The sequence below is a fragment of the Chiloscyllium plagiosum genome, unplaced genomic scaffold, assembly GCF_037043375.1.
Source record: "Chiloscyllium plagiosum isolate Xiang-an unplaced genomic scaffold, Cpla_swu_hap1 HiC_scaffold_11, whole genome shotgun sequence".
Taxonomy (NCBI): domain Eukaryota; kingdom Metazoa; phylum Chordata; class Chondrichthyes; order Orectolobiformes; family Hemiscylliidae; genus Chiloscyllium; species Chiloscyllium plagiosum.
Genome location: NW_028270149.1, coordinates 14,737,087 through 14,760,182, shown reverse-complemented (window position 1 = coordinate 14,760,182; position 23,096 = coordinate 14,737,087). Strand labels below are relative to the sequence as shown.

Sequence of the window (23,096 nt, the reverse complement as noted above, 5' to 3'; positions counted from 1 at the left end):
GCCCCTGAAGCTGTTCCTCACAAAACAATGTCATGTAGCACCATTGGTGTGGAGCCATACATTTGACTAATTACTCAGATTTTCAACAAATTAACATGTAAAAAAAACACGCAAAATGGTTGCATTTGTAAAAGTTAGCACTTTAAAGCGTAGAAAAATGTGTTATGTATCTACAATTGTGAAGTGACTAAGCTATGAACTTAAATATTAATGAAAAAATTAACATATTAATTAAGATAATAAAAATTAATTTAGATAAAATGCATTACGTCCAGCATTTGAATAGGTGCCAAAAGCACTATACAGCAAAGCTCAGGACTGCTCCTGCGACTGTATCTCGAAGAGCAGCAAAACATTTCTGTGGAAACCAAATAGGAGAACTACCTATATTTAATCTTAAGAATTCATGAAATAATATAAGCAAATTGATAAGAGTTGTGTTTGTAGCCATATAACAAACAAAGACAGCTGATCTCTTTTTGCCATGGAGCCAAAAAAAGGACAACAAATATACTTTTTAAAAAAGACACACCACCAGAGGCAGCCACTAGGCCACAACAAGGTCAGTGTAGAAGACAGAGGGACGATCTCAGAAACCAATAAATTTCCGACAGGACCATACAGGTTAGACGTTTGCATTGGTGAGAGAGTCCATAACCAGGAATCATAGTTTAGGGATAAGGGGTAAACCTTTTAGGACTGAGATGAGGAGAAACCTCTTCACCCAGAGATTACCCTGTGGAATTCATTCTCACAGAAAATGGTTGAAGCCAAAACATTATGCGAAAGAGATCAAAAAGTGGAGGGGCGTGGGGGGTGGGGGAGAGATGAGGGGATCGAACTCAATGATGAGCTGATAATTATATTGAATCGGTGGAGCAGGATCAAGGTGTCCAATGACCTACCCCTGCTCCGATCTTTTATGTTTCTGTATGTTTACCACAAAATCTCCCCCAGAGGGTGAGACAAAGAATCTGATGAAATTATACAGGATTGAGAGTATTTTTTTAATCTTTAAAAGCTTATTTGATTGAATATCTGTTTGTTTTAAAGTGGATTTAAACATTATGCCTAAGTTGAAAGTAGAATAGTTAAGATATAACTATCTTTAATATTCCATCATACAGTTTTTAGAATTATGCAATTGAGAATTAATTTTCACAATCAATATTCAGAAAGTGAGTAAAAGGACTCATTTAAATCTTCACAGGAACACATCTAGGTCACCATATCTCAGATTCTTAAATTAGGATTCTAAGTGTTGATAAATCGTAAACTTAAAGAAAAAGTTATTTCTGCTTTTATTAACCTGCAGGTATATTCCACCCGGAGATAATTTAGCCGGCTTTGCAAAGGACAATTCATAACAAGAATGAATACATAGCTTGTAAAGCTAAATAAATTCTTTCAATGACTTAAAATTTCTCTTAGTTGAGGTTTTAAGCTGACAATATGTTTGACTAGGTAGGTTTACCTTGCTATGAATTATTAGGAGTAGAATCATGAGCAAAATGTGTTATTCAAACAAATAAAGACAATCCTTCATGAAAATCAATCGCAAACACTTTAAAAGATTGACCTCATTCATGAAAGAAATTGAAAGAACTATACAAATCTTTGAAAACAATGTTCATAGCCCTCTCAGTGAACATTTGGCCTCCCATCCACTGTAGTATGGATCTCAAATTAAAATAAAGCATAATGAACATGAAATGTTCAATGATTCAGAAAATAAAAACCAAAACTCATCTTACTTTCCAATAATTGGTCCCCTCTACCTTTGGTATTCTCAAACATTGCCTGTTGCTCCCTATCACCACTTCTACAAAGCTTTTCTCCTTCTTTTATTGCACCTATTTTACAGAATCAACAAGATATTCAGCATGAAAACACCATCTTTATGTAGGGCAGCTAAATTCTGACACAAGAAACAAATTTAACCTTTTCAAACACAGTTTAGCTTTGCATTCATTGCCCAATAGCTAGAAGCTGCAAGCCCTTGTTGCAAAGCCCAGCTTTTGACAACTTTTTAATGTGTACTTACATTCCCTAGATATGACAGTGCAAAGCCTGGTGTATGAGGTAATATTTCTGAAATGCTTAATACAAAAGTTGTATTAAACTCTATTCAATCTGATGATATCATAGTTTGTGAGTGGAGAATCAGGTAGTCTTGCTTAAGATCTTGACGGGATCAGAAGTAACATACCTTGCTACTAATGTCTTAGTTGTTACTACACGGGGTAAACACTCCTGCTTCATTTAAGCTAGCAACACCATGAGAAAAGATTTAACCCTGTGCAGTAAGCTGTGATAATTCAAGAGGCCAAGAACTATTTAAAGTCAAAATTAACAACTTTATTTCTTAAAGTATAACAGAGAATAATTAACTAACAAATATTCATAACTCCTTCCTTGAACCTGCCTTTGACTTTCCCTTCTACCATACTGGTCCGATAAAAATCCCGATTAAGATTTACAAAACAAAACTTTTTCTCTCAAAGCCAGGCAGCTTTCAGTTTTCTCTGTATTCCTGTCTTCTTTTCTTCTTCTTGGGGATTCTACTTCACAGGTTACTGATGGATAAAGGCACTTTTAAGAGAGTGATATTTTGGGCAGTCTTTGCATGCTGGTGGCTTAGCAGTTCTCCTAACAACTGTTCAATTTTCCCCGGTCTTATACCTCCAAAGCATCGAATTGTGTCATTGGCTTTTAAGATTGTCAATATACTAAATTCAAACTTGATTGGAATTTGGTATTTTTTGGGGTATAATTTAAAATGATTGGTCTAATTCAAATCTGTTTGCCATTTCCAGGCAACCCAGCTAATCTAGCTTTTGACCAAGTATTACATTGTTACCTTATTGAGAACATTTGGTGCTGTGTCAGGTAGTTCTGCTAGCTTCTAACTCTCTGAAAGGTACAGGACACCCTCATCTTCATAACATAGTAATTAAATCAAATGAATCAATGTAACTTCTATTCATTGCTATCATGCTATCTTTTGTTATGTTAGACAGGTGTCTCTGCTTGTTAAGATTTATTTGTGGTCCATCCTGGTAATTTGCCAAGCCCTTGGTAATCTCATGGCCGAATCAATAAGGTATTTGACTTCAACATGGTTCATGATGTTATAGGAAAATTGGAGGAAAGGCAAGGAGGAACAGATACACCAGGTGGTAAGTCATTGACTTAGTGGGAATACAACAAGAGTAAAAGACACTTCAGCATAAACAGGAAATAGAGCAGCTAGAAATGGAATTCCTAAATAGCAATAAAAGAAAGACAGAGAACCTTTCAGAGGAAGGGGAAAAGAATAAGAAAGAGAGAGAGGAAAATGAGAAAAAACCACTCATAATCAAAGGCCAGTGAGGAAGTGTTTCAATATGCACTCTCTATAGCAAGCTTTTGAGGAAAAGAATATAAAGGAATTCCTTATGGCATTTAAAAAGGTAGCAAAACAAGCTAAAGTAGCCAAAGGAAAACCAAAGAGTGCTCACGTAATGCAGGTAGACAGGTAAAGCTCATGAAGTTTATGCATCATTTTTAGGAGAGATTACAATGCAGTAAAAATTACTATTTTGGGTGCATCTGAGTCAGTGCCTGAGGCTCTCAGACAAACATTTTGAAATGGAGAAAGGAGCCTGGATAGACTCACACTGAATTTAAAAGGTAAGGCAAAGTAATTTTAACAGTTTGATACAGGCTTTAGGAGTAAGTGTCATATTTGTAGCTCTTAGGGAAACTATTCTTGGAGGAATTTAAAAACTCACTTCCTCCAGTAACTTGAACTCCCATTTAAAAAGGGGTGTAGCAGCTATGCAAGGAACAGAGGTAGGTGACAATTATGAGCTGATCCAAAAAATCTTCTTTTCCTATCACCACATAAAACCAAGAAGGCTGGAAGGTGGAAGAACGAAAGGGAAGGCAAGTAGCCAGTATACTAAAGGGACAGCTGAGAATTCCCCATAAACACCTTCTCCAATGGAAAGAGAGATGCCAATGGCGAAGGTGGACATTGAGCACCTAAGTGTTTCCATTGTAATAAAGTGAGACGCCTTTAACTTTGGAATGTTGGAAGTTTATGTGGAGAATTAATGGGACCTTTTGAGGTTTGTCAGGGTGATGCTGGAAAGGGAGGTCAGAGAAAAACACAGAGATCAATCTGTAGCTTGAACTATGACTGTGCGACAAAAGGTAAATGCTGCTGAACGTGTGGAAGAGGTGAACAAGGTAGATGAAAAGCAAGGAATTTTTGTTGTGAGGGGAGGTAATCCCTTATTATGCAAATAATACAGCTAAACCTATAATTACATTAAGGGATATTGTAGCTACTCTGGCTGGAAAAAGACATCGTTTTCTCCAACATCACACTGCAAGCCAAAATTTTAATAAATAGAATTAATGGAGAGTACATACCCATTTCATACCAGAGTGCATTGAGAATATGACTTGAGATCTGGAAAAGTGACAGTTGGTGTTGTTCAGAAATTATCTCTGGATGGGGTTGATTCACTCTGAGCTAGTGATTTGGCAGAAACAAAAGGTATAGCTTCGCTCATAGTCGCATCCTGTCTGAGTGAGATCAAAGAAATGGAACAAAGACACTGACAAGTTTCAGGTATTTTTGCATCGTGTGTGGTGACTCAGGCAGTGTCGAAATAAAGCTGAAAAATGTATTGCTGGAAAAGCGCAGCAGGTCAGGCAGCATCCAAGGAACAGGAGAATCGACGTTTCGGACATGAGCCCTTCTTCAGGAATCAGTCCGGAGTCCGTGCGGGGTCAGTCGGTTCCGTGGGCAGGTACTGAGGAAGGAGATGTGGCTGTGGTAGCGAGTCTATTTGAGAACATGGCTGAAGAGCTTCTGGCCAGAGGAGATGATCTGGGGGGTGCAGTGAGAGAGGGACTCACTGAAATCCTTGTAGAGGGAGGAAGAGAGCTTCTTCAAGGAAGGCATCCTTGCAAGAGGATTCACAGTAGGTTAAAATCTTCGAGGAGAAAGTGAGGACTGCAGATGCTGGAGATCAGAGCTGAAAATGTGTTGCTGGAAAAGCGCAGCAGGTCAGGCAGCATCCAAGGAGCAGGAGAATCGACGTTTCGGGCATGCGCCCTTCTTAAGTGTCTAAGTAAAGTCCATCATGAGGGGTTAAAGTGATTCCACGGGGAGATATTAGGTTAGCCAAGGCTTCCCTTAAATGTTGATAATCCAAAAGAAATGATTGTTAGGTTTTTGATTGTTAATTGATTCTTAGGTAGCAATTCTGGAGTTAAATACGTTATCATAACCATCCCACATCGGAGCTGAGGTAATTGAAATTCTACAATGTTCTTATGAAAGATGGGATTTGATGAGGAAATCATCCCGCAGCAAAGAGTAGACAGGTGATTCAAATATATATCACAGAGATATTGTGGGTAGCACATGAAATTCCTACAGCAGGATGTGTAGGGTTATAGAAAACTCAAGCATTTATAAATTGACATTTTTACTGACCAGGTGTTCATGAGGGCATTGTGCAGTTTTGTGACATGTGTCAAGTAGTGGGAAAACCTCAAAGTTCATTCAAAGTAGCATCTTCCATACCCATAGCAGAGGTAAGAACTCTATTATTGAACTGCAAGACCTCTCCCAGTGTACACTCAATATTAGACCACAGAGCTGCTCGGTCTCATGAGAGAGAAACTGATAGTGCATAATTTGAGAGTCAGCTGAAGGGTGAGGTTGAGACGTTGAGACTTTTATCGTAATTTCAGTTGATATGGAAATTAAACTGCACTGCAGGTGTTATTGCATCATACACCAGCCATCCAGCTTTCTGAGTTAACTGATCCCACCCTTACTATTATGGATATGATGACACGCTTCCCAAAAGCTATTCAATGAGGGAAATCAGAGCTAAAATAATAGTGGAATAATTAACTCCATTACTCGTTATGGGCTACCAATAAAAATACAGTCAGACAAGATTCCAATTTTCTGTCCAAAGTTTTTCAAGACATCATAAGTCCACAGTATGTCACTCACAGATAAAGGGAACCTTTGAGAGATACCATCAGATGCTCAAGACAACAAGTAAAGCATGTTATCAGGAATATCCCCAAAATTGGGGCAATGTTTTGGATTTTCTACTATTTATCACCGGAACTTGCAAAATGAATCTTTTTGGTTTAAACACTTGATTTAATTCATAATAATTAATTTATCATGAGATTAAGGGTCTATGAAATTGATCAGGAAAGGTTTATAGGACACAAACATGGATCCTCGATGTTGGATTGCGGGTCTGTGTCCTTACAGAGGCTGGTGGCAATCTGGAAAGTTGCACAGAACCATTTCAAACATTCCCAGGTAAAGGTGAGGGAATAGACAGGCAAGCAAGTGAAATTTGGATATTACACACATTACCTTTACAGCAGGAACCTCTGACAGCAAGATTTTCAGTGGTTCAGTGGTTCATGCAAGATAATAAAGAAGATCAGTAAACTGAATGATCTGTAGATACCCTTTGTCATAGAAAGAAGAATCAGTTGTGTTGTATTTTGGTGACTTAATTAACACTTTGGGATGGCATAATGGCTGAGTGGTTGGGATTGCTGCCTACCAGCGCCAGGGACCCAGGTTTGATTCCAGCCTCTGGCAAGTGTCTGCGTGGAGTTTGGATATTCTTGCCGTGTCTGTGTGGATTTCCTCTGGGTGCTCCAGTTTCCTCTCAGAGTACAGAGATGTGCAGGTTTGGGTGGATTGACCATGCCACATTGCTCATAGTGTCCATGGATGTGCAGCCTAGGTGATGTAGCAGTGGGAAATGCAGGGGTAGGAAAGGGGGGATGGGTCTGGGTGGGATACTCTTCAGAGAGTAGATATCGGCTGAATGGTCTGCTTCCACCCTGTAGGGATTCTATGATTTACAGTCATGGTGGAGTAGTGAGGTTTTCTCCACTCCCCCAGATCCACCATCACAATCAAATAAATCCTGAATCGTATGAATAAAACACCAGATTTAAATCTTTTACACCGTCAGAGCATGTCTTTTCAATGTGTGAAAGTTGAAAAGATTCCAATGTTCTGGGAGGTCATTTGCAGTCACGACTGTGTAAGGAAGCTAGAGGTCAGTGAAATCTGGGACACATCAAGAAGGTAACATGAGATTGATCACCCAGCATCAAGTGGAGCTAAGGCCCTGGAATACTAATAAACAGGGGTCACAGAGATACACTGACATACCTTAAATGCAGCCTTTAACTGTTAACCCACTGAAGCCCTTAAAAACATAAATAATGTAAATATATCTCAGGAACAAGTGCTTTTTTTTTGTCTGCACTTTCCCTTTACCTATGTCATACCTGCATGATTTTACTACATTACACAATAGCATTGCAATATTTTTCACCAATTCATGTTCAATTAAAGTTCATTACCTTCCAAATGTTTTAAGTGATTTGCTACTGCTACTCAATCTATAGCAATACACCGTCAACAGTACAGTTTTATGTTGATAACACATTTCATAAATTTCCACTCACCTTAATACACAAGTATAGAATCCGTTATCCTGTAACTCTGCTGAATGGAACCAAATGGAATCCTCTTCCTTGCTTATTCTGCGCCCAGCGAATATAATTGGCTCTTCGGAATCTCCTTGTCCGTTATTTTTATACCACATTAGGCTGAGCCCTGAATTCTGCGCCATGCTGTAGTTAGTCCTGATATATCCATAGAAGAGTGCACATTTTATACGCACAGGTTCACCTACCAGCACCATGTATTTCTTGAGATCCACAGACCAGTCAATACAGACGTCAACTGCAATATAGAAATAAAAATGAAAAGAATAATTCATTAGATAGTAGATCATTACTCTCAAAAGCTGACTGCTTTAGAAGCTGTGTGCCTCAATTTAAGATGTCCAATATGGGGAGGTCATGTCTGACAAATCTGGTAGTTTTCATTGAGGAGGTAACCAGCAAGTTAGACAAAGGGGAGCCAGTGATTGTGATCTATTTGGATTTCAAGAAGGCTTTTGACAAAGTATCACACAGGAGGCTGCAAAATAAGATAAGAGCCCATGGTATTTGGGGCAAGGTACTGACATGGACAGAGGATTGGCTGACTAGCAGAACATAGAGAGTGAGGAGAAAAGTCTTTTTCAGGATGGCAGCCAGTGACTAGTGGAGTTTCGCCAGGATCCGTGTTGGGACCGCAATTATTCATGTAACACCTTAACGATCTGGAGGAAGGGACTGAGGGCATTGTTGCTCAGTTTGCAGATGACGTAAAGACAGATGGGGGAACAGGTAATGTTGAGGAAGTGGGGAGGCTGCAGAAGAGCTTCGAACAGGCTGGGCGAGTGGGTTAAGAAGTGGCAGATGGAATATACTGTGGGAAAGTGTGAGTTCATGCATTTTGGTAGGAACTATAGCAGTATAGGAACTCTGAAGCAGAAAGGCATTTGGGAGCTCTAATTCAGGAGTATCTTTAGGTTAACATGGTGGTTAAGATGGCAAATGAAATGGTAGCATTCATTTCAAGAGGGCTAGAATACAAGGGCAGCAATGTACTGCTGAGCCTGCATAAGGCTCTGGTCAGACAGCGTTTGGGATAGTGTGAGCAGTTTTGGACCTAAGGAGGATGTGCTGGGGTGGGAAAGGCTCTTGAGGACATTTACAAGAATGATCTCAGGGATGGAGGGCTTGTCATATGAGGAGCGCTTGAGGACTCTGGGTCTGCACGTGACATTTAGAAGGATGTGGGGTACTCATTGAAACTTAAAGAATACTAAAAGCCTGGTTAGAGTCATAGAGATGTTACAGCACGGAGAGTGTATATGGAGAAGATGTTTCTACTCATAGGAGAGACAAGGATCCACGGGCACAGCCTCAGTGTGAAGGGACAATGAGATGAGAAGGAGTTTCTTTAGCCAGAGGGTAGTGAATCTGTGGAACTCAGAGTTGCAGAGGAATGTGGAGGCCATGCTATTGATTGTATTTAATACAGAGATTGGTTTTTGATTGTTAGGGGGATATAAGGCTCCAGGGAGAGGACAGGAGAATGGATTGAATATTTTTATAGTATTGTAATGGATTTGTAAACTTTGATAAGACCATCATTTTTTGGATGAAAGTTGACATTTTTTTTGCATTTAAGCACAAAGTAGTATAATAATTGCAATCATATAACTACTGAACATTCACAGAACATTTTGTAAGACACCGCACGGAAGAATATAGCAAACTTTGTCAATTCTACATAAGATTGTTATTTTTGCAAGGATTTGATCAATGAAGAGAATACTTATTCCAACTATCTTACAGTTCTATGACCAGAAGTAAGATGAAATCACAGATGAATTTTTCACAAAAAGTTTAACTATTTCATTAATCATTTTCTGATCATCATCAATTTCTATAAACAGTTGGGAAAACTGAACAGGACAAAGTTTGTGATTGCCCAGATGTGAGCTATAAATTCATACTTTGAAGGTGGGCAGCAGGGTGGCTCACACACCAGACACCCAGGTTCAATTTCAGCCTCGGCTGACTGTCTGTGTGGAGTTTGCACGTTCTCCCCGTGTCTCTGTAGGTTTCCTCCAGGTGCTCCAGATTCTTCCCACAGTCCAAAGATGTGCAGGTCAGGTGGATTGACTAAGCTAAATTGCCCATTGTGTCCAGGAATGTGCAGTAAAGCTGGATTAGCCATGGGAAATGAAAAGTTTTGGGGATGTGGGTCTTGGTGGGATGCTCTTCGGAGGGTTGGTGCAAACTTAATGGGCCGAATGGCCTTTTTCTGCACCGTAGGCATTTTACGATCCTTATAAGAATTGGACTGCCTCTGATGTCAGTATCTAGATTATAGTGGTGCTGGAAAAGCACAGCAGGTCAGGCAGTATCCGAGGAGCAGGAAAATCGACGTTTCGGGCAAAAGCCCTTCATCAGGAATCATTCCATAAGTACTGTTTGCTATATTCCACATGTGATCTGACTAGTGCTTTGTATAGATTTTGGCAAGACCTCCCTATATTAATACTCCACTTCCTTTGGCTTACAGTCCATTTGCTTTTACCTACTGCCTGTTTTAGCCTTCAGTTTAAAGGTGCAAACTGAAAAGACTATTGAAAGTCAGAGAGGAATCAAGTATGAGAACACAAGACTGAAATGGCAATAACAGAAGTGATCAGCAAAGGAATCAAAGGCCAGAATCAAACAATGCCACAGCAAAGTATAGTGGGAATGGACAAGAAACATTAGAAAGACAACCCTTAAGGCTTTGTGCCTAAACACATGGAGCATTTGAAATAAAGTGGATGAACTAATTGTGCAAATTGATGTAAATGAATATGATATAGTTGAGATTACAGAGATATGGCTGCAGGGTGACCAGGGATGGGATCTGGGGCATTCAGTAATTCTGAAAGACAGACAAAAAGGAGAAGCTGGTGGAGTTGCATTACTGGTTAAAAGAGGATATAAACACAATCGTGAGGCAAGGTTTTAGCTCAGACAATGTAGAATCTGTGGGTAGAATTGAGACATACCAAGGGGCAAAAAACAGTAGTGGAAGCCATATATAGACCTTCAAACTATAATCGGGATACTATGAAAGACAGTCAGTAGGAAATCAGGGATGCATACAGTGAAAAAACATAGGTAATCATTGGTGACTTTAATCTGCATATAGATTGGGAAACTCAAAGCAATCACAATTCTGTAGAGGAGAAATTCCTACAGTGTGTGTGGGATGGTTTTCTGGACCGACATGTTGAGAAACCAATCCGAGAACAGGCTATTTTAGACTGGGCATTATGCAATGAGAATGGAATCATTGTTAATGTAATTGTGAGAGACTCCTTTGAGGATGACTGACCTTAATAGGAGAACATTTTTCATCAAGATGGAGATTGAGGTCATTGATTCTGAGACTAGGGTCCTGAATCTTAACAAGGAAACTACAGTGGTATGAGGCTTGGATTGGGAAATGTGACTAAATGGAATGACAGTGAATTAGCAATGGCAAACTTTCAAAGGGCAAATGGCAACAATTGTTTGTTCTTGTCAGGTGTAAGAGTGCAAAGAGAACAATTGCTAAACCATGATTTACAATGGATGTTAGAGATAGTATTAGAGGCTTAAAAAGAGGCAAATAAATTGTTAAGATAAAAATCAACAGACCTGAGGATTAGAAACAGTTTAGAAGTCAGCAAAGAAGGATCAAAGAATTGATTAGGGGGGGAAATAGAGTATGAGAGTAAGATTGTAGAGAACATAAAAACTGACTGTAAAAGCTTCTATGGCTATGGAAAAAAAAAGAATTGAAAACTAATGTAGGTCACTTAATCTAGGGTAATTTATCATGGGGAACAAAGAGATAGCTGATGACCTAAATTCACAGTTTGCTCTGTCTTCACAAAAGAAGATATGAATAACAGAAATGATGGAGAACACCAGATTTAGTGAGAGGGATGAAGCAAACCTATATAAGTGGAGAAATGGTTTTGGAGAAATTGATGGGATTGAAGGCTAATAAATCCCCAGGGCATGGTAATCTACATCCCAGATTACTTAAAGAAGTTGCCTTTGAAATAATCAATGCATTCATGTAATTTTCCAAGATTCTTTAAACTCCCGGAACAGTTAATGCAGATTGGAGGGTAGGTAATGTAACTAATAGAAAAGAGAGGTAGAGAGAAAACAGGGAATTATAGACCACTGAGTCTTACACTGGCAGGGGGGAAGATGTCAGAATCTAATATCCAAGGTTTTTACATCAGATCACTGAGATTTTACATCAGATCACTGAGAAAACATTGATAGGATTAGATACAATCTGCAGAATTTACAGAAGGGAAATCATGCTTGACAAATTGACTGGAAGAGTTGATTAGGGGAGTGAGTCCATACGGTTTATCGAGAATTTAAGAAAGGTTTTCGACAAAGTTCCATGTAAGAGATTAATGTGTAAAATTAAAGCAGATGGGACTGGGTAGTGTATTGAGATAGATAGAAAATTGGTTAGCAGATAGGAAACCATTGATTGTGTTTCTCAATGGCATGCCATTGTCTCCTTCTATTTAGTCAGTCCCCTGCTGAAGTAAATATTCGATGGTAAACATTATCTTGTCGCCATGTTACAATTGGATATAACTTTGGTTAGCAGATAGGAAGAAGAAATGGGTCTTTCTCTAAGTGGCAGGCAATGACTAGTCCGGTACGACAGGAATTGGTACAAGATTTCAGTTATTCACAATGTATGTTAATGATTTAGATGTAATATTTCAAAAATTACAGGGTTGGGTGGAAGGGTGAGCTGTGAGGAGGATGCAGAGATGTTGCAGAATAATTTGGACAGGCTGATTGAGTGGGCAAATGGATAGCAGATGCAGTATAATGTGATGAATGAGAGAGTATCCACAGTGGGAGCAAAAAATAGGATGGCAGATTACTATTAGAATTACTGTAAATTGAGAGAAGGGAATGCACGATGAGACCTGTGTGTCTCTGTGCACCAGTTGCTGAAAGTAAGTGCATAGGTTTCCATTAGCAATAAGGAAGGCAAACTGCATTTGAGAGTGGATTCAAGTACAGGAACAAAGGTAAGATATAGAAGCAGAATTGGGCCATTCGATCCATCAGGCCTGCTCCGTCATTTGATTATCGCTGATATGCTCCTCACCTCCACTTCCTGCCTTCCTTCCATATCCCTTCATTCCATGAACAATTACAAACCTGTCTAACCCCTCCTCTAACTTACTCACTGTCCCAGCATCCACTGCACTTTGGGCTAGCAAATTGCACAGATTCAGAACACTTTGGAGAACTCTGTTTCAAATTTGCTTCCCCTTATCTTAAGACTATAGCCTCTTGTCCAATAGCGCCTGACAAGAGGAATCATCCGCTCCACGTCTATCTAATCCATGGCTGAGAGCAACTATACAGGGCATTGTGGAGGTCGCAGCTGGAATATTGTGTGCAGTTTTGGTCTCCTTACCTCAGGAAGGATGTTCTGACTGTGCAGAGAGTGCAGCTGAGATTTGCCTGACTGGGATGGCTGGACTAACGTATGAAGAGAAACTGGACTGGTTCAGATCATATACAGTGGAGTTCAGAAGAGGGGCAGTGGGTAGAACCACATAGAAATCTATAAAATTTTAACAGGATGAGACCAGTTGGACACAGGAAGGATTTTCTCCAGAGTGAGGAGCCACAGTCATAGATTTTAAGCATAAGGAGTACACATTTTATGACTGAGATGAGGAGAAATTTCTTCACCCAGACAGTGGCACGCTTGTGGAATGCACTACCCCACAAAGTGGCTAACTTCAAACATTGGGTTTTCAAGAAGGAATTAGATGTAGTGCTTTTGGTTAAAGGGATCAAGTGATATGAGGAAAGGTTGGATTAGGTATTGAGCTTGATGATAGCCATGATTATAATGAATGACAGAAGAGGCTTGAGGGGTCGAATGGCTGACTCATGTTCCTACCTTCTATGTTTCTATGGAAAGGAGGAAGGCTTTACTACAACTGTGCAAGGCACTCAGTAGAAAGTGACTGGAATACAGTGAACAGTCTCGGGAAATATCTATTGGCATTGGAAGCTAAGAAAAGCAGGTTCACTCAGATGTTAACAAGTATGGAAGCACTATGTTCAATAGGTTGCGCCCGTACTCACCAGAGTTAGAATAATGAGGGGGTCATCTTACTAAAACAGATTTTGAATTAACTTGACAGGGTAGATGCAGCAAAAGGGTCTGTTTTTCTTGCCTTTGTATAACTTAGTTCACAATATCAAGGATTCTACTTGTTCCTTTAACAGCCCTCGCCACTTAACCTGCCACCATCAAAGATTTGAGTCTGTCCCAGTGCTGCTGTTAAAATTTTATGATTTAGTTTATACTGCAGTAGCTCCATCAAAAATGTATCAATCTTTTCACAAACCCTTGCATTAAATTTCTCCTCATGCTTCTGTCCTTTTCACCAATATACCTGAACTTTTTTCACCAATACACCAATTACATTTCCAAGTAATGTGTCCTCTGCAAATTTTTGAAATTATGTCCTACATACGTAAGGTCACAGTTCCACATTAAAATGAACAGTCCTTTTCATCCCATCCCCTTGGGAACAACACTTGACTCCAGGTTGAAACGTAATTACTCACTGTTAAACACTACGCCTTGTCTCTTAGTCAATTCTGCATCCACGTTGTCATTGTCCCTTTACTCCCATGGGTTTTAAATATTTTCACGGAAATAATCAGTGTTTAATATGAAACACAGGACTACAAAGCTTTGCAATGATTTACACTTGGATTATTTTCAAATGAGAATTATGTTATAAATATTATTCAAAGAGAACAATGTCATAAAGCCATTGAACAGTAAAATCATTGAGTCCACTCTGTCAATTGTTGCATGCAAGGTGCAACATTTAGAATTGGCATGCCATTGAGAAACACCATCAATGTATGTGCTGTCTACTGTAGCTACCTTTAAAAGTCAGGGTATAGGAACATGTAAGAGACACAGGTATTATGAACATCTTAAAAAAAACAAGCTGACGAATTACTGCATCATATGCAAATACAATTACAAAAAGTAGGTGGCACGGTGGCTCAGTGGTTAGCACTGCCGTCTCACAGCATCAGGCATCTGGGTTTAATTGCACCCTCGGGCGACTGTCTGTATGGAGTTTGCACTTTCTTCCAGTGTCTGTGGGGGTTTCCTCCGGGTGCTCCAGTTTTCCCCCATAGTCCAAAGGTGTTCAGGTTGGGTGGATTGGCCATACTGAATTACCCATGGTGTCCAGGCAGGTGCCAACTAAGCGGGTTAGTTATGGGAAATACACGGTTATAGGCAGGGTCTGGGTCTGGGTGGGATCCTCTTCGGAGGTTCAGTGTGGACTCGATGAGCTGAATGGCCTGATTCCACGTTGCAGTGATTCGATGATAAAATAGAGTGAAATAGAAAATCACATTATTAACTTCAGTTGCTTCCCCTTCCATTGTTATTTCTCTCTTCTATCAGCAATGTTGTTTTTATCATTTGTTGAGACTAGTCATGTGGCTCGCTGTAACTCCTCCAGCATTGGGATATACAGCTCTTGTATATCCCAGTGCTGGGGGAGTTACAGAGAGTCACATGACTGGTGCAAAACATAAGGGAGGATAAACACCCACATCAGTCTTCCCACAAGATTTAAGGGAGACAAGGACCACATGAACTACTGATATACTGTGTTTTCCTTTTCACAGTTAGTGTAGGTACAGAAACTGCAATTTCTGGCTTGGAGATTTTAATACAAATAGGCAAAGTCAATGTGTATTTGTGATTAATGTATGCGAGAGAGGAAGACATTTAGGGTTTCAACTCATAGGTTAAGGTGAGTGTCTCCTTCTATTTAGTCAGTGAAGTGAATATTCTATGGTAAACATTATCTTGTCGCCATGTTACAATTGGATATAACTTTGGTTAGGACACATTTCAAAGACTGCCTACAGTTCTGGTCACCACATTAACAAAAGGATGTGGATGCTTTGGAAAGGGTACAGAGGAGGTTGTTGCCTGGTACAGAGGTGCTAGCTATGAAGACAGGTTGACTAGATTAGGATTATTTTCATTAGAAAGATGGAGATTGAAGGGAAGACCTGATTGAAGTTTACAAAGTCATGAGAGGTATAGACAGGGTGGATCGCAAGAAGCTTTTTCCCACAGCGGGGAACTCAATTACTAGGGGTCACAGGTTCAAGGTGAGAGGGGAAAGGTTTAAGGGAGATATACGTGGAAAGTTCTTTACCCAAATGGTTCTGGGTGCCTGGAATGCATTGTCAGTGGAGGTGGAAGAGGTGGGCACGATAGTGCCATTCAAGACAGATACATGAATGGGCAGGGAGCAGAACAATCAGACCCTTAGAAAATAGTCAACAGGTTTAGATAGAGGATCTGGATTGGAGCAGGCTTGGAGGGCCGAAGGGCTTGTTCCTGTGCTGGAATTTTCTTTGTTTTTTGTTGTGATGATGCTGCTCCTTTAACAAGGTTAGGTTGCCCTTGGGATTTTTTCAGAGGGTTCATAAAAACAGAGGTCCATTTTGTCTGTGTTTATCGACTTGATGAAGCTTTTAAGTTAAAAAAAAAAGTCACTTGTGCAATGAAAGGGGAGCGGCCAGTTCTCCCAGCTCAGCTTTCTCACGTTTGGTTTGGTGTCAGCAAGCAGTCAGTCAATCAGTTTTGAGGCTGTTGGTCAAAGAAACAGCTCCATGGAAGAAGGTGTTCCATGCTGATCTCTCTGTCATCTCTCTTTCGTAAGACACTGTGTTAGATTTTATCTTTTTTGCCAAGGGGTGTTTGTGGGATTGCTTGTGGAATTTAGAACAGCATCATTAAGTTGCAATAGTATATTGAGTTTTTGGATAGGTTAAGTTATTCTGTATTCTGTTCTCTTTTGCATTCGGTACTCTGTAAATAAATTCTGTTTTGTTTACAAACTTGCACAAGCTCAAAACAATTAGCAAAGTTAGGGTCTGGGCTATTTTCTTGACATGTTTTGAGGGGGCCTGGCCTGGCCCGTTACAATGTACAACAGCTTTCAAGTACACTTAGTTCACTTTCTGTTACTTATTGAAAGTTGGTTTCTATAAGAATTTAAAAGTAGATGGCCTTCTTTACTTCTCAATGTTGTTTGAAGTACAACTCAATGAAAGCTTTAAAACGTGATGTATTTACTATTCGCAAAAGGTGCATATATTTACACACTGACAGAATTTCTCATATTTTCCACATGGTATTACAGTATAAGAGATGAAAATCAATCATATTTAGGAAAAGACTGAATTAACGAATAGCTAAAAATCACACAACACCAGGTTATAGTGCAACAGATTTATTTGGAAATACCAGTTTTCAGAGCGCTGCTCCTTCATCAGGTAACTAGTGGGGCAGGATCATAAGACACAGAATTTGTTTTGCTATAAATTCTGTCTTATGATCTTGCCCCACGAGTTACCTGATGAAGGAGCAGCGCTCTGAAAGCTTGTACTTCCAAATAAACCTGTTGGACTATAACCTGGTGTTGCGTGATTTTTAACTTTGTGCACATCTTGGCAAATAGCAACTGTCATTTTGGGAAGTGATGTCTTTCAGGTGATGTAAAACCAAGACATTGCTCTCCTGAGTTGACATGAAAGATTCCTAGGCATCTTTTGAAGAAGGCATCAGAATCCACATCAATATCTATCCCTCAATCACTATTTATCAGATTAACTGACTTTTATCACATTGTCATTTGTGGGATAGTACTGTGCACATATTGCCCACCTTGTTTCCTGTGTTGAGAGTGTGGTGCTGGAAAAGCACAGCAGGTCAGGCAGCATTCTCCCTGTTTCCTGTGTTGCAACTTTCAAAAGCACTTAATGGGCTGCAGCGTGGTTTAGATTGCCCTGAGGTTCTAAAAGTTGCAATATAAGTGCACTCATTTTTTTAACAGCTCCAATAACAAAGACCGACAAATTGACAGCATCTTTTCAATTTCATAGAACATGAGGAAGGCACTGAGAAATCTACTTTGATTACTGATGCATTCTTTTTGCAATCTGTCATGCAGATTTCAATAACAGACATAAGAACTAGGAGCAGGAGTTGGCAATTCAGCCTCTCAAATCTGCTGTGCTGTCTGATATCATCATGGCTGAACTCATCACGGCCCAAATGTTTTTTGCATGGTCTCCATAACTCTTCAACCCAGTACTAATTAAAAGTCTGTCTCCTCCTCAAATTTACTTAATGCCCCACTGTTGGTTAGTGAATTCCATAGATCTATGACCATTTGAGAGAAGTAATTTCTTCAAATCTCTGTTTTAAATTTGCTATTACTTATGGACAAATGGAGTGAAATTGTTCAGACAGCTTCCTGACATTCTACTCACATTCTATTTTGTTTATACATCTTTCCATGGATTAACTTTATCCTAATTTAGCAATCTCTTTGAATCGGCCATGCCAATGTACATTGTGCTTGACACCAGGTTATTATTGTAAGACTATTACTCTGTTGGTGGATGCTTTGTCAAGCCATTTGCACCCTGGTCTACTAGAAAATCTTGACAATTTGTTCTCATTGGTTGCCTTTTTGTTTTGTTCCCCCCCCCCCCCTACTGTTGGACATCGTCTATTTATCTTCCTCAGTGTGATATTGTTTCAAACAGCTTTATGCATACATTGTCTTCAATACTAACATGAGTTTCAGTCATAGCAACACAGAGAATGCTGGAAAAACACAGCAGGTTTGGCATAAGCATGGAAAGAGAAACAGAGTTGATGTTTCAAGTCCAGTAAATACTGCTCTTGAACAGCCATGTTGAACTTGAAACATTTCATGAATTTGTGTCTTCAAACCTTTGGAAAATCTCTTTCTTTTGTGTCTCTAGTAAGTTTTAAGATTGGATTCCACATAATCCAAGCACAAACTGCTGGATGTGGGAGGCAAGGCTCACCACTAGTGTCCCTGCTGACTTCACCTGCTAGAGGTGCACCCAATTCCATCTCCTCACAGACCACGTTAGGGAACTGGAGCTGGAGCTGGATGAACTTCGGATCATTCAGGAGGCTGAGAGGGTGATAAAGAGGAGTTTTAGGGAGTTAGTTACATCTAAGTTACAGGATGAAGATAGTTGGGTGATTGTCAAGAGAGGGAAATAAAATAGGCAGACAGTGCAAGGATTCCCTGTGGCCATTCCCCTCAATGATAAGTATGCCTTTTGGATACTGTTGGGGATAGTCTACCAGGTGAAAACCACAGCAACCAGGTCTCTGGCACTGAGCCTGCTCTGTGGCTCAGAAGGGAAGGGGGGGGTGAATAGGTGACTGATAGTGATAGGAGGTTCAATGGCTAGAGGAATAGACAGGAGATTCTGTGGTTACGAATGAGATTCCTGGAAGGTATGTTGCTTCCTGGCTGCCAGGGTCAGGGATGTCTCGGATTGAGTCTACAGGATTCTTAAGGAAGAGGGTGACAGCCAGAAGTCATGGTACACATTGATACCAATGACATAGGTAGGAAAAGGGATGAGGACCTGAAGAGTGAATACAGGGAGTTAGGTTGGAAGCTAAAAGGCAGGATGAACAGGGTAGTAATCTCAGGATTGCTACTGGTGCCATGGGTTAGTGAGGCTAGGAACAGAAAGCAAGTGTAGGAGGGAGGGCTTCAGACATATGGATCATTGGGATACCTTCTGGGGAAGGTGGGACCTGTACAAGAAGGACGGATTGCACCTGAACTGGAGAGGTACCAATATTCTGGGCAGGAGTACTCTTCAGGAGGGATTAAACTGGTTTGGCAGGCGCTACTGATCAGATGATGGGATGCCTGGTGAACAGGCAGATACAGCATGCACAGAGTCTGTAAAAAAGGATAGACAGTTGTTAGGGCAAAGTTGCAGTCAGTGTGATGGTTGAAGTGTGTCTATTTTAACGCAAGAAGTATCAAGAATAAGGGTGATGAACTTAAGAGGATGGATCAGTACTTGGAGCTATGATGTTGTGGCCGTGATGGAGACTTAGATATGGATGTAAGTTTGCTTGCTAAGCTGGAAGGTTCATTTTCAGGCATTAGTTTTAGCCACCAGGATACATGAACATCGACTAGCCACAAAAAGATATGACCCACTCTCATTATATCCTGACAGAGAGATGAAGAAGGGCACCACTTCGACTGGGACAACACATCCATCTTAGGACAAGCCAAACAGAGAGATGAAGCATGGCATTCTATCAACAAACATATCGACTTTGACCCCATTTACCACCATCTGTGATAAAGTACAGAAACTGACATCAACACTAGATCTGACATCATCACAGGAAATGACATCACCAACCCAAGGAAACCAAAACACACAAGTAGAAAGCGGGCCACTAATACCAGTGCTTCACTGGAGGCTGACTGAAGATGTTACCTAGCATGGCGATGAAACGTCTGAAAATGAACCTTCCAGCTCAGCGAGAAACTTACATCCAGAACATCAATCTGAGCTACAAATCTTCTCTAAACATACTAAAACCTGGACATCACAGGAGCAGGAATAGTTGGTTGAAGTTCTGAGGATTAGATGTTTCAAAAGGAATAGAGAGGGAGGTAAAAGAGGTGGGGGAATCGCATCTCTAATCAGGGATAGTAGCACAGCTGCAGAAAGGGAGGGTGTCGAGGGGTGTTTGTCTACAGCGTTAGTATGGATGGGAGTCAGAAACAGAAAAGGTGCAGTCACTTTATTGCGAGTTTTCGATAGACCCCTACCAGTAGCAACAGAGACACGGAAGAGCAGATTGGGAGGCAGATTTTGGAAAAATGCAGAAGTAATAGGGTTGTTGTCATGGGTGACTTCAACTTCCCTAATATTGATTGGAACCTCCTTAGTCCAAACAGTTTGAATGGAGAAGATTTTGTCAGGTCTGCCCAGGAAGGATTCTTGACTCAATATGTAGATAGGACGACTAGAGGGGAAGCTATGTTGGATTTGGTGTGTGACAACGAACCAGGCCAGACGCCAGATGTCTCGGTGGGAGAGCATTTCGGTAATAGTGACCACAACTCCCTGATCTTTTCTGGAGAGGGATAGGAGCAGACGGTGTGGGAAAGTAATTAATGGGGGGGGGGGGGGAATTACAATGCAACTAGGCAAGAGCTCTGGAGCATAAATTGGGAACAGATATTCTCAGGGAAATGCATGACAGAAATGTGGAGGTTGTTTAGAGAACACTTCTTGCGAGTGCTGGACAGATTTGTCTCATTGAGGCAAGGAAGGGATGGTAGGGTGAAGGAACCTTGGATGACAAGGGATGTGAAATATCTAGTCACGAGGAAGAATGAAGCTCACTAAAGGTTGAGGAAGCAAGGATCAGACAGGGCTGTAGAGGGTTACAATGTAGCCAGGAAGGAACAGAAGAATGGACTACAAGGGGGCATGACAAAGTGTTAGCAGATCGGACTAAAGAAACCCCCAAGGTGTTCAACACTTATGTGAGGAACAAGAGGATGGCCAAAGGGAGGGTAGAGCCAATCCAATCAGGGATAGTGAAGGGAACTTGTGCCTGGAGTTGGAGGAGGTAGGGGAGGTCCTTAATGAATACTTTGCTTCAGTATTCACCAGTGAGAGGGACCTGTTGTGTGTGAAACAGGCTGATATGATCGAACAGGCTGATGTTAAAAAGGAGGGTATGCTCAAAATTTTGAAAAACATTAGGAAATATAAGTCCCCTGATCCAGGCGGGATATACACACAGTTACTACGGGAAGTGAGGAAAGAGATTGCTGCATCTTGGCAATAATGTTTGCAGCTGAAACTTTATTGCTGGAACAGCACAGCAGGTCAGGCAGCATCTAGGGAACAGGAGATTCGACGTTTCGGGCACATGCCCTTCTTCAGGACATCCTCATTGTCCATTGGAGTAGTACCAGGTGATTGGAGGGTGGCAAATACTATTCCCTTGTTCAAAAAAATGGAATAGGAATAATCCAGGGAATCACAGACCAGTCAGCCTTATGTCGGTATGGGCAAATTATTGGAGAGGATTCTAAGAGAGAGGGTTTATGATTATTTGGAAAAGTACTGCTTGATTAGAGATAGTCAGCATGGTTTTGTGAGGGGCAGAACATGCATCACTAGCCTTATTGAATTATTTAAAGACGTGACAAAACACATTGATGAAGTTAGTGTTGTGTTTGTGATGCACATGGATTTTAGCCATGCTTTTGATAAGGATCCCCATGGAAGGCTCATTCAGAAAGTAAGGAGGCATGGGATGCAGGGAAATTTGGCTGGCCCATAGAAATCAGAGGGTGGTAGTAGATGCAAAGTATTCAGCTTGGAACTCAGTGACCAGTGGTTTTCCACAAGGCTCTACTCTGGGACCTCTGCTCTTGGTAATAGTTATGAATGACTTGTATGAGGAAGTGGAAGGGTGGGTTAGTATGTTTGCTGATAACATGAAGGTTGGTGGAGTTGTGGGTAGTGTGGAGGGCTGATGTAGGTTGCAAGGGGACATTGACAGGATGCAGAGCTGGGCTGAGAAGTGACAGATGCAGTTCAATCTGGAAAAGTGTGAAGTGATTCAATTTGGTAGGTTAAAGGCAGGACTCTTGGCAGTGTGGATGAACAGAGGGATATTGGAGTGCATGTCCATAGATCCCTCAGAATTGCCACCCAAGTTGATAGGGTTGTTAAGAAGGCAAATGACATGTTGGCTTTCATGAGCAGGAGGATTGAGTTTAAGAGTCGCGAGGTTATGCTGCAGCTCTATAAAGCCCTGGTTAGATCACACTTGGAATATTGTGATCAGTTCTGGTCGCCTTATTATAGGAAGGATGTGGAAGCTTTAGAGAGGGTGCAGAGGAATTTACCAGGATGCTGCTTGGACTGGAGGGTATGTCTTATGAAGAAAGTTTGAGGGAGCTAAGGCTTTCCTCGTTGGAGCGAAGGAGGATGAGAGGTGGCTTGATGGAGGTGTACAAGATGATGATAGCCATTGATAAAATGGACAGCCAGAGACTTTCTCCCAGAGTGGAAATGGCAATCATGACGGGGCATAATTTTAAGGTGATTCAAGGGAGGTTTAGGGGAGATGTCAGATTCAGGTGACTTTCGGATAAGCACATGTACGATAGTAAAATGAAGGGTCTGTTGGTTTGTAGGATAAAAGAGTAGGATAAAAGACTGGGACAACATCGAGGGCCAAAGGGCCTGTACTGTTCTATGTTCTAATCACCTTTCTACACACAGTGAAGTAGAGCCAGACTTGTTTTTTTTCATTCATTCACAGGGTGTGGGTGTCACTGGCTAGGCCAGTCTTTATTGCCCATCCCTAATTGCCCAGAGGGCACTTAAGAGTCAACCACATTGCTATAGGTCTGGAGTCACATGTAGGCCAGACCAGATAAGGATGACAGCTTCCTTCCCTAAAACGCATTAGTGAGCCAGATGGGTCATTTTATATATGATCAATATTCCAGATATTTATTAAACTCAAATTCAGCCATCTGCAAAGGTGAGATTCAAACCCATACCCTCAGAATGTTAGCTGGGTCTCGAGATTAACAGTCCAGCAATAATACCAT

General features: G+C 40.8%; 1 protein-coding gene across 1 annotated transcript in view; it reads right to left on the bottom strand.

Moving 5' to 3' along the window:
- il1rapl2 (interleukin 1 receptor accessory protein-like 2) overlaps positions 1–23,096 on the bottom strand; it is a 1,049,350-nt gene that overhangs the window by 504,115 nt on the left and 522,139 nt on the right. The window contains exon 3 of the mRNA XM_043705153.2: positions 7,525–7,804. Coding sequence (XP_043561088.1) covers positions 7,525–7,804 — 280 coding nt within the window. The remainder of the gene's footprint in view (positions 1–7,524; positions 7,805–23,096) is intronic.